Consider the following 18,816-nt stretch of genomic DNA (forward strand, 5'->3'; position numbering starts at 1 on the left):
TAAAAAAAAAAAAAAACCCAATTAAAACAAACCCAAAAAAAAGCAGGCGAGAGATTTGAAAAGATTCCCAAATGGAAACTGCCGTCAAGTGGAGTGGCTCCGGGCGCTGGTGGTGGGGACGGGGGACACAGCAGCCGGATCAAGACGGTCACGGCTGGACTGGGGAGAAGGCCAGGGCAGCGCTCCGAGATGGTCTGGCAGGTTCTTAGGAAGGAAAACAACCATTTTAGCACCGGACTCCGTAGTCAACACCTGGGCATGTATTTACCCGAGAGAAAGGAGTCACTTTTTCACAAAAACCTGCCTGTGGCTGGTCATGTGACCTTACTGTCAAACCCCCCCCCCCACAGAAAGGACCAAATGCCCCCCAGGGCACAGGGGAGCAACCCCAGCCTCCGGGTGATGAGACTGCTGACCCCGTCACAAGCCGGGTAAACCAGATGCAGTATCCTGAGTGGGAAGCCAGTCGGGAAGGCTGCAGCCTGGCCTCTTTTCTACGACGTTCCAGAACAGGCAGACCCGAGGGGACAGAAGGCTGCCCACAGTTGGCAGGTGCGGGCGGGAGAGGCTGAGCGCCTGCTCTGGGTGATGGACTCTGCGTCTGTCTAAACTTACAGAAACACACAAGGAGGGTGAATGCTACTGCATGTAAACAAAACCTCAATTTTTAAAAAGCATAAACCGCTACACACACACACACACACTCACACACACACTATGTCAGCTGTCCCTTGAGAGCAAGCAAGGACCAAGGGACAGGCCCCTGGAGCCGGCAGATCCCCCAGGGAGCCCTCCGCAAGCCCTGAGCCTCAGCCGTGCGGGGCTGCCTCCCAAGCGGAGGAGCAGGCACCTGTCCCCGCGTGTCCCCGCCTTGGTTTAGGGGCCCATCTGTGCCGGTCATCTCCTGGCCCCACACCCCCCGTCCCGAGTCCGCTCTCCGTGCGCTGCCCGGAGCAAACCATGGAAAGCCTAAACCGGACGCGTCCCTTGTTGAAATCGTCCTGAGTCATCGCAGCGCCAGCCCACCCGTGCCCAGCCCACCCCAGGCCTCTTGCGCCCTCCCACCCCACGGCCCCCTCATCCCCTCGAGGCCCCTCACTGGAAGCACCTGCTCCCTGGGCTACTTCTCACCCCCTGCCTCCTCCAAGCAGCCTTCCCCAAACCCCAGCTTCACTGCCCGTCCCTTTCCTGGCGACTTCAGCATGATCCGAGTTCTCTCCTTGACTATTGCCACCCGCCCTGCCCGAGCACACCGGCAAGTCCGTGACAGCAGGAGCTGCACTAGCCCACTGGCGGCCTGTTGGCGCTCTTTCCCAGGCCGCAGCGCGGGGCCTGGCCGTGGAAGGGGCTCCTTTATACTTGGGAATAAATGAGGGAGCAGGGCCAAGTCACGCAGCTGCCGGACGGGGATCTTCCCAGCACACGGCTGCCCCTGCAGCCAGGGCAGGGTTTGTGTGCCCGCGCCTGGCCCGTGTGGTCCCTGGGTGCCACTGGCCTCACAGGCCCAGACAGCAGCGGGTCGGTGGGAGCCTCACACCTGTTCCGCAGCGTCCACACGGGCTGCCTCAGCTTCCTGGAGGAGACAGGTGCCAGCCCTGCTGGGTGCACAGGGGGCTCTGTGGGGGCACTAGCGGGGTGGGCAGCGGTCATACCAGAGCCCAGGGCCCCAGCGGGCTGGTGCAGTCCCAGCAATGGCCACATGGAGACAGCAAAGGGCCCCCGCGGGTGCTTGGGTGAGGCTTCCCCTGCTGGGCCTGGGGAGGGGTCACCGCGCAGAAAAATTGCCTTAAATTGAGGTGGGCTCGGCTGCAGGGTTGCCAAGCTTTAAAACCGCTACCAGTGAATGGATGAGCACACGTGGCCTCTGCACGCAACGAAGCTCGTCTGCATGACAAGGAGCAGGACAAGGCTTGACGACAGGACACAGGACGAGAGGCCAGGGCCCCGCGGGGTAGGCGCCCATCTCTGTGCGGTGCGCAGAACGGCAACCCCTCAGAGACAGCAGGAGGTGCCGGGGCAGTGGGGAGCCACCGATCAGCAGGTATGGGGTCTCCCTGTGGCGTCAGGGAGACGTCCTGGAGTTGACAGTGGTGATGGGTGACGGCGGTGAAGCCCTGTAAGCCTCTCACGCGAGTGGAGTCTGAATGAAATGTCAGCAAGGCCACTGCCACCTCACCTTTCAGACAGGACAGAAGTGTGGCACTGCCGGTGCCGAACACTTAATTCTGGGGGGAAAACGTACCTGAGAAGCCCCCACCCACCCCATCCCAGCTGAGGTCCCAAAGGCCCGAGGAGTGGACAGAGCCAGGACCCAGGCCCCGGCATGGGCAGCACCAGGAGTAGGGGAGACTCCCCGTACCCTCCATGGAGGCGGCCCAGGGCACCAAAGGGCAGCTTCCGAGGGCAAGACATGCCCCCCCTTCACCATCTCCCCGGGCCCCCTGCCCTCCTCACCCCCATCCCCCCTGGGCTCCCCTATCCCCTCTGCGCCCCCTGCCCTGGCCCTTTGCGGCCCCTTCTCCCCATGTGCTCACGTCCAGGAGCCTCCTGGCCCCCAGGCGAAGTTGGGGGTCCTCTAGGCCTCAGGGACATACAATCCCCACTGACTTAGTTACCCTCTCAGGTCCCTTGGGGAGGGCAGGCCCTCCCCCTCCAAGTGCCTCGGGCACCCCAAGCCCTGCCCAGCCCCCAGCCTGTGCTACAGGACTGGGTGGGCGTCCAGCAGAGGTCGTCCTGGCCCTCCCAAGCAGCTTTGGCCTGGGCTGCCCAAGTGCAGCACGGCGCCACTGGAGGTACCAAGGCAGGCCCACCGGGCCAGGAGAGCGTAGCCTCAATACCCTGGCACAGCCTAAGAGAGCCAAGCCTGGGGTACCATCCCGCCCGAGATGCGACAAGATGCAGGCAAGGTGGTCTCTCCAGAGCTGGAACCACACCCTGTTCTCCCCCCACACACCCACTCACAGAACACCTCCTGGGGCCGAGGCAGAGTCGAGGGGGATTCTGGAGGAGGCCCCGCTAAGGGGCAGGGTAGGCCGTGGCCACAGAGAGGCCACCTTCTGGCTCTCAGAGGGAGGCAGGGACATGGCGGTGGCGGCCAGGGCGGGGTGGGGGGGGAATCCAGCAGCTCCTGGTGAGGGTGGGGGTGCAGGCTCCAGGGAGGAAGACCAGCAAGCACCACCCTGCAGGCTGTGAAGGGCAAGATGCCCCCAGATCCTGGGAGGGACCCAGGGCTCCTGCCATTTACCAGGGAGGCTGGACACCCAAGGCAGACATGGGCCAGGGAGCAGCCCTCAGGGCACAGGCCTGGCATCCGCCCCTGCCCCCAGCAGCCCACAGCCTGCTCTGAAGACTAGGGCCACTGCAGGGCCCTCCCTGGGAGCTGAGCCTCCAGGGAAGCGGGTGGGGACGCTGGCTGGATGGCTCAGCTCCTCCCACATGGCCTCCGTCCCAAGGGTCCCCTGGATGGTCCTGTGGGTTCCTGCCCTGCACCCCAAGCTGCCACAGGTTGAAGAATTAAACTGACTCTGGCTCAGGTCGTCAGTGTCAGGAAGTGAGACACATGAACCCAGGGAGACCTTGACAAGGCTCTGGACGTCGGCAGGAGGGCGCGGGCGCTCAGAAGGCCCCAGAAGAAAAGACCCTCCCGGAGTTCCCGTCACGGCGCAGTGGTTAACGAATCCGACTAGGAACCATGAGGTTGTGGGTTCGATCCCTGGCCTCGCTCAGTGGGTTAAGGATCTGGCGTTGCTGCGAGCCGTGGTGTAGGTGGCAGATGCGGCTCAAATCCCACACTGCTGTGGCTGTGGTGTAGGCTGGCAGCTCCAGCTCCAGTTAGACCCCTAGCCTGGGACCCTCCATATGCCACCGCGGGAGCAGCCCAAGAAATGGCAAAAAGACCAAAATTGATGTACCTGTCCCCTCCCCATTGGCCAGGTCAGGGCGCACATTCTTCTCGGCTAATTTGAAACAAATTGGTACTGGGGGGAGAGGGAAAGACAGGGTAGAGGAGGGGGTTTCAGATGAAGCAGGAACAAAATGGAGTAACCCAGGCGTCCTTTGACAGAAAAGATCTGTGTTGATTCTCACACCCAGTCCCCCCCCTCAGTTCCCCACTCCCTGCGAAGCTGGGAGCCCTAACACCCTTACTGTAAACTCCCGTGGCTCCAGGTGGCCAGGGCTGCCATTGTCCCCCAGGCCAGACCCTGTCCCTGAGCCAGGTGGCCCAGCTGCAAGTCAGATGTCAGCTTCCTGGCACTGCTCCCCACCCTGGGGCGGGGGGCAGTTCTCAGCCCTAGCCCCCTGCTCCCAGAGTCAAGCCACCAGGTCCTGCCTCCTGCCAGGCTGCTGACCACTGAGGGAGACCAGCCTGTGTGAGTGACCTGAAGGGCTCAGCCGGGGAGCCCCACGGGAGATGGGGAAGAGGGTGATTCGAGGTGGGGGCGGTGGCTGAGGCCGCCCCCCCCCCCCCGCCTCAGGTCACTGGTCTCTGGGCGGGGCCCCATCTACACAGGTCCCCTCTGCATTCCAGATCCTGCCCTCTCTTTCCACCAAGCCTCCCACATCTGGATAAACTGCTTCTTTGTAAACAAATTCCCCACTTTCTCCTAATTTGAGGGTGCCCCCACCCCTCCTGGAAATGGGGCAGGGTTGAATGGATATTGGAAAAGGAGCTTGTCAACATCTTCCCCCAGTGATGACCCTTACAAAAGACATGCAGCAAGAGTTCTCGCTGTGGCCTAACGGATCGGCAGCTCCTTGGGAGCCCTGGGGTGCAGCTTTGATGCCCCGCCCGCACGGTGGGCCGGGACAGCACCCCCAGCAGTCGCACAGCCGGGTGTCACGGGGCTGACCTCCGCATGTACCACCAGGGCCTTCCCACCGCAATCAGAGGAGCTGTGGGTCCCACCGGGCTTCAAGGCACGGCAGGCTGGGGCCGGCGACCTGCACTTAATGCCCCCCCTTGCCCCTCGCCCTCGGATCCGGCCACGCTCGGTCCCACACAGCCCTTGACGGTGGAGGGTCCTCTGCCTGACCCTTCGCACGCGGGCTCTCCCTCTCAGGACCTGCGCCCCAACGGTTAACACTAACAGGAATCATTATGCCTCTGAGAGCTGGGAAATGGGGCGGGGGACCGAGGCAGGGCCCGCGGGGAGCAGCGCGCGACCGAGGCCGCGCCCGCCCGCGCCCGGAGCCCGCGTTCGCGCCGCCGCCCAGCTTCCCCGCGGGGAAGGGGAGAGCGGCCGGCTGCGCCCCCTCCCCTCCGGCGCAGGCCCGCCCGCCCGGCCCCGCCCATTCCGTCCTGCCCCGCCCATTCCGTCCTGCCCCGCCCTTCCGGCGCAGGCCCGCCCATTCCGTCCTGCCCCGCCCCCTACGGCGCAGGCCCGCCCCCTCCAGGCCCCGCCCCCCGCCCGGTCGAGCTCGGCCCCGCCAGCCATGGTGAACCTGGGCCTGTCGCGGGTGGACGACGCCGTGGCCGACAAGCACCCGGTGAGAAGGCCGGCTGGGGACGCGGGCCCCGGGCCTCAGAAGCAGACCCGAGCGCGGCGGGGCCTCGACGGGAGCGCCTTCATCAGGGAAGAGAAGAGGGATAGAGGGAGGGGGGACCCTCTTGCTGTGGAGATCGAGGCGTCGCGGGTGGGCATGGGGGCAGGTGGGGTGAGTCCAAGCTCCTTCGGCTCACGATGGCGTGGGCCCCTCCTCCACGGCCCGAGTGTGCCCAAAGGAGGGACAGAAGGGACGGGGAACTGAGCTTCAACCCCCTCCCCCACCCCAGGGACTAGGGGAGTATGCCGCGTGCCAGTCCAACGCCTTCCTGAAGGGCATTTTCACCTTTGTCACAGGTAGGCTGGGTCCAGATGTCTGTCCTGGGGTGTGAAGAGACCTCGCTCCTGTCTTACCCTGACTCCCCAGCAGGTGGCGCCAGGTCGCCAGTCCGCATGTGCCGGGGCCGGGCAGGTGCCAAGGGCAGGCACTAGGGCTGTGTCCATGGTGTCCCCTGCGCAGCCCTGTGGACAGGCTGGCTAATGGGAACCACGGCTCTTGGCAGGCACCGGTGCGACCTTCGGCCTGCAGATGCTCGTTCAGAAGAAGTTTCCATACCCCCTTCAGTGGAACCTGCTGGTGGCCGTGGGTGGGTATCGCAGGGCTGGTGCCCTGGGGCCCCTGAAATGCACCCAGTGGCCACTGGCTCTTCTGCAGAAGTGGGTTCCCACTAAGGGTGGGGGTCGGTGGCTCTGGACACCCCTGCCTCCTGGAATGGGGCTGCAGTTCTCCATGGGAGCCCGCCTAGACCCCCACCATCACCTGCCCAAAAGAACCCTGTGCCCAGGCCAGGCCCCCCAGCCCACTGGCCCCTGCCCCCCACCCCCCAGTCGCAGGCTCAGTGGCCAGCTACTGGGTGACCCGCGTGGAGTCGCAGAAATGCAGCAACCTCTGGCTCTTTCTGGAGACCGGGAAGCTCCCCAAAGATGTGGGCACAGGTGAGGGTCCTGGGGGCAGCGGGAAGCGGAACTGAGGCCCCCGTGCCCAGAGTTTTAGGCAAGGGGGAGGCTGGAGGCCTGTGCCCTCATCATGCCCATTGGTGTGGGGGAGGGAGACGGCCCGCAGCAGAAAGGCTTTCCAGAACCCTGTGTGCTGGAGGCAGACCCAGGAGGGGGAGGGCGGCCCGGGAGTGGGGGGTGCCAGGGGAGGAGCACGGGCACCCCAACAAGAGCTGGATTGACAGGCCCCACATCAGACACCAAGCTGCTTCATCTCAGGCTGCCCCTTCACTGCCTGCATGGCTCCTGTCACAGGCCTCAGTTTTTGCCCCAGTAAAATGGGCCAGGAGCAGCTCTGCGGTGGGGTTCCAGCTGCCCCCTTTTGCCTCCTACAGATCAGCATGACCAGGAGAGCTCCAGCCGGGGGCACAGAAGACATGGGGCTGGAGAGTTCTAGAACATAGCCCTCAGCACCTGTGCACCCCAGGCTGGCCCTCCGCACACCTGAAGGTACCCCAGCCCTGTCCCCTGCACACATGCTCCTGCCCAGCCTGGCTGCCCAGGAGGTCAGACCAAGAGGTGCTGCGCCTGGGCGGCTGGCCTGCTGGGCAACAAAAACCCGTGGACACAGAGCTGGCGCAGGTGGATCAGGCTGTCTCACGCTCTTTGGCAGCAGCAGCTCTGGGGCTCACAGTGGGGCTCCTGTGCTCCCTGCGCCTGACGCTCCCTTTCCGGCCCCTGCGCCCCCCTACCAATCCCAGGCGACAGTGGCTGCTGGCGTTGTGGACTAATAAACACCTTGCCCTTTTTCCCACCCGAGTTCTTCTTTTCTTTTAATGGCTGTGCCTCAGCGTATGGTAGTTCCCAGGCCAGGGGTTGAATCCAGCTGTGGCTGCGACTTACGCCCCAGCAATGCCAGGTCCTTTAACCACTGCCCTGGTCTGGGGATTGAGCCCGCATGTCTGCAGTGGCTGGAGCTGATGCAGTTGGATTCTTAACCCACTGCACCACAGCAGGACCTCCTCCCACCTGAGTCCTAAAGCTGCTGGGAAACAAATCAGAGTGGTAAGAAGATGAGAGATAAATGCAGCTGATCAGAGGAGGTGCCAGGGCAGTTCCCAACACTAAGCCGCGGAATCAGACACTCCTGCCAGCCCTGTGGGCCCCATAAGAGCACGAGGCCTCTCCAGGCGGGAGCCTGCTTCCCTAGGCGGGGGTCTGCTTCCCCAGGTGGGGGTCTGCTTCCGTACGCCTTGGCACGGAGGAGCAGAGCAGACGGTGTGCAGCCAGTCAGCCCCCGACTCCCAAGAGACTAGGGACAGGAGGTGGCTGTGCCCACCTGCCTGTCATTCCAAACACACCCGTGAAATTAAGTCACGTCTCTCTGGGAAGAAGTGAGGGGTGGCGGGGGTGAAGCCAGCTTCCCGGAGCTCCGTCCACATGGAGGAGGGCTCCCGAGTGGGCAAGGCTACCCACCTCCCCCAGCCCCCCGTTGGAGGAGGCAGAGATTACATACAACCCGGGCAAATCCATGTCCTTCACAGCCCCCTTCCCCGTGATGCCGAAGGCACCAACGCCAGGCCACGCTGCTCCAGACCCAGCTCGGTCCCCGGGGCTCTTGGCCTAGCCAGTCATTTCGAAGAACATTTACCGTGTGCCAGGGACTCTGCTCAGGGACGGCCAGTAGCTAAATGACAGGAAGCCCAAGGTAACCGGCATAAACGAGCCCTAGGTCCTGTTTCCTCTCATGTAAAGGCCCAGACCGGTGGTCTGGGGCTGACGGGGAGTCAGGGACTTGGGCTCCTTTTACCTCGTTCCAGCGTCTAATGGTCTCTGCTCCAAACCCACCTCATGGTCCCAGATAGCTGCACCAGCTCCAGCCATTGGGTCTTCATCCCCATCGGCAGGAAGGAGAAAGGGGGAGCAGGAGGGCTGTTCACCCACTGCTTCTGTGTCGCTCCATTGGCTAGAACTAAGTCACATGCGACACAGCCCAAAGGTTTCTAGGAGGGCAGCCCAGAGCCCCGCTCAAGTTCAAGGGTTCTGTGTCTGAGGAAAGGAGAACCACACGGGGGACTGGCCCTGCCTCCCACCCTGGGAGGAAGGAGGGGTATCAGGGGAGCAGACTGCGCCCATGGCAGCTCCTTGCAACCCCAAGGTAAGGCCTGGGCTCAGAGGGAGGGCAGCGGGTGAATTTGGAGTTTCAGGATGAGACTGAATTCATTTTTTAAAAACTGAGAGTGACTAGGGGTTCCTGCTGTGGCTCAACTCGTGTCCATGAGGACACAGGTTCAATCCCTGGCCTTGCTCAGTGCGATAAGGATCCAGCGTTCCCATGAGCTACAGTGTAGCTCATAAATGTGGCTCGGATCTGGCACTGCTCTGGCTGTGGCATAGACCAGCAACTTTAGCTCCGATTCAACCCCTCGCCTGGGAATTTCCATATGCCGCGGGTTCTGCCCTAAAAAGACAAAAAAAAAAAAAAACCCAAAAAAACTACAACTGGGAGTGACCAGAAAGGTGAAGGATCCGTGTGGTGGGTCAGAGAACGACGGGTGCTGTGACGCGCTGTGAGCGCCATCGCTGAGCGGAACTGTGTTCTCCCCGCATTCAATTTGCAGCCGGAACCCCCAGGACCTCAGAACGGGGCTGCATTTGGAGACAGGGCCTTTACAGGGTGATGCAGCCACTATGGGGCTGGCCCGCATGCAGCGGGATGCGGGCTCATAGGAGGAGGGGATTAGGGTGCAGGTGACAACCGGGGAGGCCCCGCGAGGACGCAGGGAGAAGGCGGCTGGCCGCGAGCCCAGGGAGAGGCCTCAGGAGAAACCAGCCCTGCGGATCTCAGACCTCCAGCCTCCAGGATGCAGCAATAAATTTCTGCTGTGCGAGCTGCCGGGTCTGCGGTACTTTGTCACGGCGGCCCCAGCAAACTCATGCAGGTTGGGAAAAGTCGCCCCTTCGGTGTGCACCTGCGAATTCCAGGATGTCCGGTGCTGGAATGGCTTAAGGGAAGCTTGGGCTTGGGGTGCAGAGGCAGGGGACTGACCCCTGGAGTAAGTGACATCTAAGCTAGACCTAGGAATCCCCCAGGGAGCTGGAGGTGGAGAGGAAGGCCGGGCAGGGGGAATGGGGCAGTGAGGGCCAAGGCTGGGGCTCTCGGGAGCCAGGTCACAGGGTGAGGTGTTTGAACTTGGGGTGGGGGGTAACGGAACGGAAGCTGCATAGGCAATGAGAGGTGGGAAGTTTTAGGAGGCTCGAGGAGGGTGGCCTGAGGGTAGGGAGGGGTGGGGAAGGAGCCGGGGCGCTGGTGTGGGCTGCAGGGCCAGGCCACCCGTGTCACCTCCCTGGAGAAGAAAGCAGCCTTGACTGGGGCAGCACTCCTGAGCAGAGAGCAGCCGCAGGGCTCGTGTCCAGGGGACAGCCCCGAGTCTGGCCAGCGGCAGGGGGTGGCCTCGTGGGGGTGGGCGGGAATTCCTGGGTTCCCTGGGCATCAAGAACCTTGGCGCCGGTCACAATGGGCTGAGATTCCGGGGACAGTCGGGCCGGCGGTTCTGCGGGGCAGGCCCAGCATAGAGAGGGCGGGGTGTGGAGGGCCCCTGGGGGACCCCGGGGCCATGAAGACTCGCAAGGAGGCAAGCACGGAGGAGCAGCTCCAGGAGCTGAAGACCATCACCGGGCTCCAGGGTGAGCCTGCCGCGGGGGCCCCACAGCGCAGGGTGCAGGACTTTGGCTCTTAACCCAGGGACAGTCCAGGGCCTAGGGGCCGGTGACCACACACTGCTCACCCCCCAGCGGAGCAGGGAGAAGGGATCCAAGGCTGTGCCAGGCCGGGGGTGGGGGAGAGACGCTGGGGGCTTCCAGAAGACTTGTGAGGCGCCCCAAGCCACAGGGGACAGGAGGGGATCTACCTGCTTTTGGGACCAGAGGATTCAGAAGCGAGGCCAGGACTCCCATCCCCGGCTGCTCCTCACCCACCCCTGCCCAGCCCTGCTGTCCACTGCGAGCTGTCGGATGAGCACAGCGGAGCAGGGCAGCCTGGCCCCCATGCCGGGGCGGGAAGGACCCTGGCCTTGGGGGCAGCGAGCTCAGCCCTCCCCTTGGCTCACTGCTGCGGAGCTCCGCCCACCTGGGGGCCCCAGCTTGGCCCGTGGCCCCCATGCTGTCTGCCTGTTCCTCCGCCTGCCCCCAGAGCAGTGCCGGGCGCTGCAGATGCAGCTGGTGAAGGAGAAGACGGCCAAGAACAAGGCGACGATGACAGCCCTGCGCAGCAGCATCCACCTCAGGTCCCAGGACTGGGCTCTGGCCAAGAAGGTGGGCAAGGGCGCCCCTCCCTGGTCCCTGATGGCTGGGGGGCGGGGGGCGTGCTGAAACAACACCCCCACATCGGTGGCCAGCAGGCACCTCCTTTTTTCCCCACGCTGAACTCAGCCTTTCTGGGGGGGGGGGTCAGTTTCCCAACCACCCCCTCAGAGGGCAGGGCCAGGGGCCCGACGGGCATCCCCTTCCTGGGTAACCCCCGCAGCAGCGTCTACGTAGGGTAAACCACGACCCTCTTCTCCGGACCTCCCTGGCATCTGAGCAGGGATGGCCGGGATGGGGTCCTGTATCACTCTGCCCCTGTAGCCCCAGGAGCTGGGGTCTTGTGGCCGGGCTGGCACAGAGCAGAGCAGCCCCTGGCAGATTGCCTAGAGGGGCTAGACGCCAGGGGTCCCAGAGAGGCCGGGCCCGCAGCTCAGCCGCCGCCGCTCTGCAGCATGACCAACAGACCATCTCCAAGGCCTGCGGGAAGGACCAGCCCATGAGGCTGGCGCACGGCCGTTGCACCATGGAGGTAAGGCAGCAGCAGGGACCCCCTCAGGCCCACCCAGCCAGTGCCCCCCACTAAACTACCCATGTGGGGGAGTTCCCCATGCGGCTCGGCGGAAGGAATCTAACTAGAGTCCATGAGAATGTGGTTCTGTCCCTGCCCTCGCTCAGTGGGTCGGGGATCCCGCGTGGCTGTGGCTGTGGTGTAGCCCGGCAGCTGCAGCTCCGATTGGGCCCCTAGCCTGGTGCAGCCCTAAAAAAACAAAAACAACAAATCAACTGCGATGCGGGGCCGGTGGGGAGCCGAGCGAGTTCCCAGCCCTGGGGTCCCTGGGGGGTTGCCACCGCCGCACCCCCACCCCACCCCCACCCTCCCGCTCAGGGGGGCCCTGCGGCCCCTGCGCACCCAAGCGCGGGCCGTGCCCTCCCCGACCCAGGTGGCGCGGGAGAAGCTCCGCAAGTACGTCTTCGACCGCGTGAACGTGCACAACGCGCTGATGCACCTGATGCGGCGGCGCGGGCAGAAGCTGGAGAGCATGCAGCTGCAGCTGGCCAGCCTGCAGAGCCAGCCCGAGGCCACCAAGGAGGAACTGCGCCTGCGGCAGGTGGCGGCGGCCAGAGGGGCGGGGCCGCGAGGGTGGCGCAGGGGGAGGGGCGGGGCCCCTGGCGGGGCGGGGCCACGCGGGAGGGGCGGGGTTCGGGGAAAGCCCAGCCCCGTCGCCGCCGGCCTCTGAGCCCCCGGTGGCCCGTCCCCTACCACTCTCGATGTGCCCTCCCGCCACTCCCAGGTCATCCGCCAGCTGGAGAACAACATAGAAAAAACGATGGTCAAGATCACCACAGGCCAGAACATCCACCTGCTGTACGCGGACCTGCTGGATTACCTGAAAAAAGTGAGCCTGCCTCCGCCCCGCAGGGAGCCCAGCTCAGCCTGGAGGGCCCACCTGGGCGCAGGGCTGGGCCCTCCAGGCCGGGAGACCTGGCAAAAGACAGAGCCCTGGAGTTTCCTTTGCGGCACAGTGGAAACGACTAGGAACCATGAGGCTGTGGGTTCGATCCCTGGCCTTGCTCAGTGGGTTAAGGATCCAGCGTTGCCATAAGCTGCGGTGTAGGCCACAGACACAGCTCGGATCCTGCATCGCTGCGGCTGTGGCGTAGGCCAGCGGCTGTAACTCCAACAGGACCCCTAGCCTGGGGACCTCCATATGCTTCAGGTGCAGCCCTAAAAAGAAAAAAAAAAAAAAGCCAGAGCTCTGCTCTGGGCACCAGCTGAGCATCAGCACTTTGTAGGTGGGAACTATCCTTTCCAGAATTTATTTGTGGGAGTTCCCGTGGTGGCTCAGTGGTAATGAACTGGACTCGTATCTAATGAGGACGCAGGTTCTATCCTTGGCCTCGCTCAGTGGGTTAAGGATCTGGCATTGCTGTGAGCTGTGGTGTAGGTTGCAGATGAGGCTTGGATCTGGCGGGGCTGTGGCTGTGGCTGTGACACAGCTACAGCTCCAATTCGACCCCGAGCCTGGGAACTTCTATATACTGCATTTGCGGCCCTAAAAAAAAAAAAAAAAAAAAAGTGGAGTTCTCGTCGTGGCTCAGTGGTTAACAAATCTGACTAGGAACCATGAGGTTATGGGTTTGATCCCTGGCCTTGCTCAGTGGGTTAAGGATCCAGCGTTGCTGTGAGCTGTGGTGAAGGTTGCAGACATGGCTTGGATCCCGCTTTGCTGTGGCTCTGGCGTAGGCCGGTGGCTACAGCTCCGATTAGACCCCTAGCCTGGGAACCTCCATATGCCGTGGGTGCGGCCCTAGAAAAGATGAAAAGACGAAAAAAAGAAAGTGTTGAAAAAGAAAAAAGTACTTGCTACTCCCGAAAGGTGTATCATGTGCCGAATGGGAATCGTGTGGGTGTTTGATAGTCTGGTGTTTGTATTTTGCTGCGGGGTTTTCCATGGCTGGGCTTCTGGGGGTGAGAGACGGTCCTGCACCTTCCGAAAGTGCCCTGACACATCGTCCAGGGTGAGCGGCCTCTGGGCAGGCCAGTAACCTTGGCTTGCCATCCTCCATGCCAGCCGCCTGCTCCCTGCAGAGGAGGCTCGGGGAGGCCCCTAGGGGCCACGAGCCCTGTTGTGAGGCCCCACCCCCACCCCCTGTGGCCTGGTCACAGCACAGCACAAACTCCTGCCACAGGCCAGGGGGTTGGCAGAGAGGGAGGAGGAGGACAGGTGGATGGTGGCGGGGGGGGGGGGGGGTGGTGCTGAGAGGAGCAGCCTGGCAGGTGGGGCAGGGCGTGTGAGGGAAGCCCCCCCAAGACTCCTCCGTCTTGAACCTGGGGGAGGGGGGATCTGGAGGGCAGTGCGACGAGGACGGTGACAGGGACAGTGGAAAGGTGTTTGGGGGAGAGCGCAATGGGCTGGGTGGGCCCTGAGCGCTTTCCAGCTGAGGTCATGGCCCCCGGATACTGCCCGGAGCCCCCAGAGCCTGGCAGCACACAGCTCGGTCCTCCAGCCTCTCCCTGTGCTTCCTGGCCCCCCCACACACACCCCTTCCCTCGCCCGCTCGCTCCGGGGTCCAGCCCCTCCTTCACCTGGATGTATTGTGTCCCCTGGTGGTACCTTGTCTTTTCAGAACATATGCATTCCCACGGTGGCACAGGGGGTTAAGGATCCCGGGTTGTCTGCAGCAGCAAGGCTTTGACCCCTGGCCCAGGAACTTCCCTAGGCCACAGATGCAGCCAAAAAACAAAACTAAACACCTCCCATGGTCATCTGCATGAAAAAAAAAAAAAGTGAAGATTCTCCGTGGTAGTTACTATCAAGGAAATACTAAAAGTCAAGGGATCTTGGCATTTAGAAACCTGACCCCCTGCTGAGTCACACATGGTTACACCTTCTCGCCCTCCCCCCCCCACCCCCGACAGCAAGCTGCTGAAAGAGCCCTTACTACCCTTTTCCACACGGGGAAACTCAGGTCAAGCGGCTTTCCCAAGAGCCCGCACTGGCTGCTCAGGTTAGCCTTGGCCTTGAGCCCCGAGCCTCTGACCCCAGACCCGTGTCTCAGGCCCCTCTGCTTCACTTCCAACAGCAGCCAGCCTCCTGGCGTTTCAGAGTCACCTCTCACACAGTGGAACATCCCGTGACCACCTCTCTGGAAGCATCTCTGGGCTCCGGCCCTGGGCAGTGGGCCTACCAGGAAGACACTGTCTCCCTCACAGAAGACGGCCTTTCGCCGGCTCTGTGCCCAGCTGGGGCCACAGGCCAGGCCGTGTTTGTCCTCTGTGCTCGCACAGCGTGGTCCACTCTGGAGGGGTCACAAGAGATCCAGGGAGGGGCTGGGAGGCTGACTTGGACGGGGGAGCACCTGGTTGGCCTGTAGCCCTGGACCCTCAGGCTCTGTGCCCACCTGCCCTCGAACCTTCTGATGCAGAAGCTGGCAGAATACCCCCCCGAGCTGGACAAGCTGCAGAGGCTCGTGGCTGACTACCGCACGGAAGTGTCTGACATGACGGTCCTGTCGCAGGACGCTGTGCTGATCACGGATGAGGTCAAGGTGAGCCCCACACGGCTTCCCGGGGCCTGTCAGGATACCCTATGCCCGCACCAGCTGTGGTCACCAGAGGAACCCAGCGTCTGCCCTGCCAGCCTGCTCTCCCCACACCCTGCGAACCTGGGCAGAAGCCATGAGGGAGACGTGGCAGGCAGAGAACCGGCCTGGCCAGGTCAGGTGCCACCTGCGCCAAGGCCCCTGCAAGGCAGGCATGCTCCATCCTCATGAAGCAAGGCCATCCTGCCCTGCTGACCTGCTCACGGAGGCAGCGCAGGAGCAGGTTCTGGAGACTGGACAAGACCGTCTTGGGGGCCAAAAGGAGGCATGAGGGGCTGGAGGCCATGCGGGCAGCAGCTGGCGGGGCTGAGATGCCGCCCCCCCCCCCCCCCCGACCTGGCAGGAGTTGGAGGGGAAATGGGATTGGGATTCGTGTTTCCAAAGGGGGGCGCTCTGGCTGCAGAGACTGGAAGGGACCAGGGCCAAGACGCTGGTCCCTTGGGCCAGACCAGGGTGGGGCTGGGTGGCCCAACCTGGACAGAGCAGAGAGGCCTTTACGAGCTCACCACGTGAGGCGGGGCACGAGGGCGACGTGACAGTCGGGAAAGCGCCGTGTCCGGGATGCGTAAGCAGCCGATGGACTTTGCCACCGGAGCAACACATGCTAGAACAGTGGAGGTTCGGGGGAATCGGAGTTTGCGTTAGACACCTGGAATCCAGCTCGGTGCATTCTAAGCAGAGCTGGCAGAGGCAGTGGAGGACCCGGGGACCGCTCCCAGTCAGTGCCCAGAGCTGTGGCGGCAGCCAGGTGCCCCCGGGCAAAGGAGTGTCACACAAGGGAGGGGGGGGGTGCGGCTGGGAGGGGGCTTCCCCAGGAGGGCAGGGAGCAGGGGACGGAAAGGGACACGGGATAGCCCTCCCCGTGGCTCCAGTGGGACAGACCCCCAAGCCCCTCCCTGTGTCCACAGACGAACATGAGGCAAGGAGAAGCCACCTTCATGGAGGAGCGCCGGGCGCGGGAGAACCGGCTGATCCAGCAGAAGAGGCTGATAGACAAGCTCCACACGAAGGAGACCAGCGAGAGGTCCCGCCGGGTGAGTCCCGCCACGCTGGCCCCCCCCAGCCCCAGCAGCGTCCCCCCCCCCCCCCGGGGGGGAGGAGGCCTTTACCTCCTCCCGCCGCAGGGCCGCCGGGACTTGGACTTCTCCTCCAACCTGATGGGTCCAGAAACTCTGAAAGGTGAGTGCTCAGCTCTGGCCACCCTGGCCAGGCTCCCAGGGAATGGCCACCGTGAGGCCAGGTGTAACCTGTGGCAGCCGGGGTGGGGTGCGGGAGACAGGGGAGCCCAGCCCCGCCCTGGCCGGACCCCCACAGGGGAGCACCCAGGGCCACAGCCCCAGCTGCAAGGAGCTGCTACCAAGAGTGGTTGAGTCCCCGGCTTCCCAGCTGTAAAATGCACTTGGAGGCGATGCCGCTGGCACCCCTGAGCCGCCTCTGGGAAGCGACTAAGCCCCACTGTGCCGGGCAGGCCGCTTCTGGTCTCCTCTGGATGGAGCTGCCTCGGGCAGGCGTCCCTCGAGGGCTGGCTCAAGAGGGAGCCAGTTAAGGCGAAGGCGACTCTGATGGGTACCCCGCTCCTGGGTGGCCTCCCCTGATGACATAGGGGGCATGGACAGCCCGGTGCAGAGCTCCCATGCCACCGTGGCGTGCTGGCCATCCTTCCCCCCTGCTGTGCCCAGTGAGGAAGAGAGACAGCTCCAAGGCTGCTGTCAAATACCAGACGGACGTGATGGCCTTGGTGGAGAGAGTCAAGGCGGCCGTGCACTGCTCCCACCTCTGGGTACTGCTCGCCGGCACTCCCCCCCCGGGGCGGGGGGCGGGGGGGCGGGAGGATGGACGGGGCCCTGCCCCTGCTGACCTGGGCCAGGGTCTACAGAACCTTCTCCATGAAGGGACACACCAAGCGGCGGCCCCCTGCGCTCAGAGCAGAGGGCTGTCCCCGGACCCAGTGGGGCAAATCCTTCCTGTGTTCCAGGGGCCGCACAGAGCCTGTGGGAAGGAGATGGCCTCCCCTCCAACACCTTCCCTTTCCCGAACTGGCGCCTCATAATGAGCAGCTGCCCCCTTGCCCCCCTTTTATTTTAATCCGCTCTGAGTTTATTTTTAGTGAGCCCTGAGCTCCTGTCCGTGGTCCTGACATAAGCTTGTCCACCTTTGGACAAGCGCCTCAAAGCCCCGTGGTCTCTCCCCGGGGGTTCCTCTGTCTCCTCCTTGAGGTCCCCTGCCCCCCTCTGTCTGTCCTGAGGATTATGTGCAATGACACCCACAGAGGGCTCCCCCGACGGCTGGCCTCGCAGGCCCTCAGTGCCCGGGCACGGTCAGCCTCACTGACCACCGGGAGGGGCCCAGCAGAAGCAGCCCCCTCCGGGCTCACTGCTCCTCCCCCCCTCGCGGGCCCCACCAGGACATCACTGGCCGGTTCCTGGCTCAGAGGAACACGGAGGAGAACCTGCAGCTGCAGATGGAGGACTGCGAGGAGAGGCGGGCACAGCTGAAGGCCTTGATGAAGAAACTGGAGGTGGAGGAGGCGATGCTGAAGTTCCACCAGGTGCCCGGCTCCGTCAGGTACTGCCGGCCCCTGCCATTCTCCTCACCAACAGCCCCGCGGGTGGCACCGGGCTCAGCGGGCCCGCTTCCGTGGGGCCCGGGAGTGCTCTGCAGACCGGCCGTGGAAGCACAGCAAATGGGCTCTAGGTGCCCGCATCTGAGTACTCGAGCCCCCGGAGCATGGCACTGGCCTTGCCTGGAGGGCCTCCACCTCCCTCCCTTCCCCCTCACCAGCTTTAAGTCCGCTGAGAAGAAAATAATGGACATGCTGAAGGCGGAGGAAGCCAGGCTGCAGCTGGCCCACGCCACCATGACCAAGAGCCAGAAGCTGCTGCTGACCCTCCAGACCGGCATCGACAACCTCTACATCCGCCTGATTGGCATCCCCCTGCCCACGGCCCAGGTACCGGCGGAGCTGGGAGTAGCCCCTACACAGAGTCCCTGGGTGGGGGCAGAGGGAGACCCGTCACTCCTCCCCGCTGCAGAAAGAAGCGCTGCCCTCCGATGCCCTCGATGTGTCCGGCAAGCTGGCGTACTGCGAGCGGAAGCTGCTGCACCTGGCCGACGGTGTGCAGGCGCTGTCCAGGACGGAGGAGGTAGCCCTGGGCCGCGGGCGGGGTGCCCACGCGACGCAGGCTCCCGCGGAGCTGACAGTCCCTGTGTCTGCAGGTCGACACGAAGGTGAGGGACGTCCTGGAGGCCTCCACCCTGAAGGAGAAGCAGAACACCAGGATCGGCTTTGAGGACCTGGAGGAGGACGTCATAGGTACCAGGGGGCCAGGACCTGGAAGCAGGGATGAGAGGTCGGGGGGTACTGGTCTGAGCTGTGCAGAGGCAGAGGCTGGGGAGGCGCTGGCCCCGCTTGACCAGAGCTGCCTGGAGGGTTAGGTGTGGGCTCTGGGTGAGTTGGGTGAGCCCTGGGCTGTGTGAGACCCCGAATGCGGGAGCATCAGGGGCACAGAAAGGAAGAAATTCACATCGATATGTGGGCCTGGGCCACACGGACGTCAGGAGACAGGCGGGAATAAGCCACGCCAGGCAGAGGGGCCGCGGGAGTGGCTGCCCTCCCCGCCCTCCTTTGCAGAGACCTTCCAGTTCGCCGACGTGGACCACAGCTACGTGCCCTCGCGGGCCGAGATCAAGAGGCAGGGCCAGCGCCTGATCGAGGGCAAACTCAAGGTGGCCAAGAAGAAGAAGTGACCGGAAGAGGAGGAACCCGCCCCGCCCGCCCCATTCTGGCTTTGATTATACAAATAAACATTTTTCCAGGACTGCGGGGGCCCCTGGGGGCACGCCGATGTGGGGCCTCGCGTTGGGAAGACAGCGGGGAAGCAGGGGGTCGGGTGTTGATCTGGGCCCGGGGGGTTGACAGGGGACGGCG

The 18,816-nt window shown here is 63.8% G+C and overlaps 2 protein-coding genes across 2 annotated transcripts; both read left to right on the forward strand.

Annotated features, from left to right (window-relative positions):
- Positions 1-5,393: 5,393 nt before the first annotated feature.
- On the forward strand, positions 5,394-7,293 carry TMEM141 (transmembrane protein 141). Its single transcript, XM_047768984.1, has 5 exons — positions 5,394-5,487; positions 5,774-5,840; positions 6,047-6,130; positions 6,372-6,479; positions 6,875-7,293. The coding sequence occupies exons 1-5, from the start codon at positions 5,434-5,436 to the stop codon at positions 6,934-6,936; spliced, it is 375 nt and encodes a 124-aa protein (XP_047624940.1). The 5' UTR covers positions 5,394-5,433; the 3' UTR covers positions 6,937-7,293.
- A 2,788-nt stretch (positions 7,294-10,081) lies between these two features.
- Positions 10,082-18,707, forward strand: CCDC183 (coiled-coil domain containing 183). Its single transcript, XM_047768991.1, has 14 exons — positions 10,082-10,166; positions 10,672-10,793; positions 11,236-11,313; positions 11,726-11,893; positions 12,077-12,181; positions 14,712-14,834; positions 15,797-15,922; positions 16,013-16,067; positions 16,568-16,668; positions 17,293-17,453; positions 17,670-17,838; positions 17,921-18,031; positions 18,105-18,201; positions 18,520-18,707. Exons 1-14 carry the CDS (start codon positions 10,097-10,099, stop codon positions 18,633-18,635), a joined length of 1,602 nt encoding a protein of 533 aa, XP_047624947.1. The 5' UTR covers positions 10,082-10,096; the 3' UTR covers positions 18,636-18,707.
- The last annotated feature ends 109 nt before the right edge of the window (positions 18,708-18,816 follow it).

This window comes from Phacochoerus africanus, chromosome 2, assembly GCF_016906955.1.
Source record: "Phacochoerus africanus isolate WHEZ1 chromosome 2, ROS_Pafr_v1, whole genome shotgun sequence".
In the NCBI taxonomy this organism is placed as follows: Eukaryota; Metazoa; Chordata; class Mammalia; order Artiodactyla; family Suidae; genus Phacochoerus; species Phacochoerus africanus.

What these genes read in the sequence shown, in the direction of transcription:
- TMEM141 (XM_047768984.1), top strand. Translation starts at nt 5,434, where the DNA reads ATGGTGAACCTGGGCCTGTCGCGGGTGGACGACGCCGTGGCCGACAAG. An exon ending in CATTTTCACCTTTGTCACAG is followed by an intron (nt 5,841 to 6,046) that starts GTAGGCTGGGTC and finishes GGCTCTTGGCAG; the next exon opens with GCACCGGTGCGACCTTCGGC. An exon ending in CCCCAAAGATGTGGGCACAG is followed by an intron (nt 6,480 to 6,874) that starts GTGAGGGTCCTG and finishes TGCCTCCTACAG; the next exon opens with ATCAGCATGACCAGGAGAGC.
- CCDC183 (XM_047768991.1), top strand. Translation starts at nt 10,097, where the DNA reads ATGAAGACTCGCAAGGAGGCAAGCACGGAGGAGCAGCTCCAGGAGCTG. An exon ending in TGCACTGCTCCCACCTCTGG is followed by an intron (nt 16,669 to 17,292) that starts GTACTGCTCGCC and finishes GGGCCCCACCAG; the next exon opens with GACATCACTGGCCGGTTCCT. An exon ending in TCCCCCTGCCCACGGCCCAG is followed by an intron (nt 17,839 to 17,920) that starts GTACCGGCGGAG and finishes TCCCCGCTGCAG; the next exon opens with AAAGAAGCGCTGCCCTCCGA.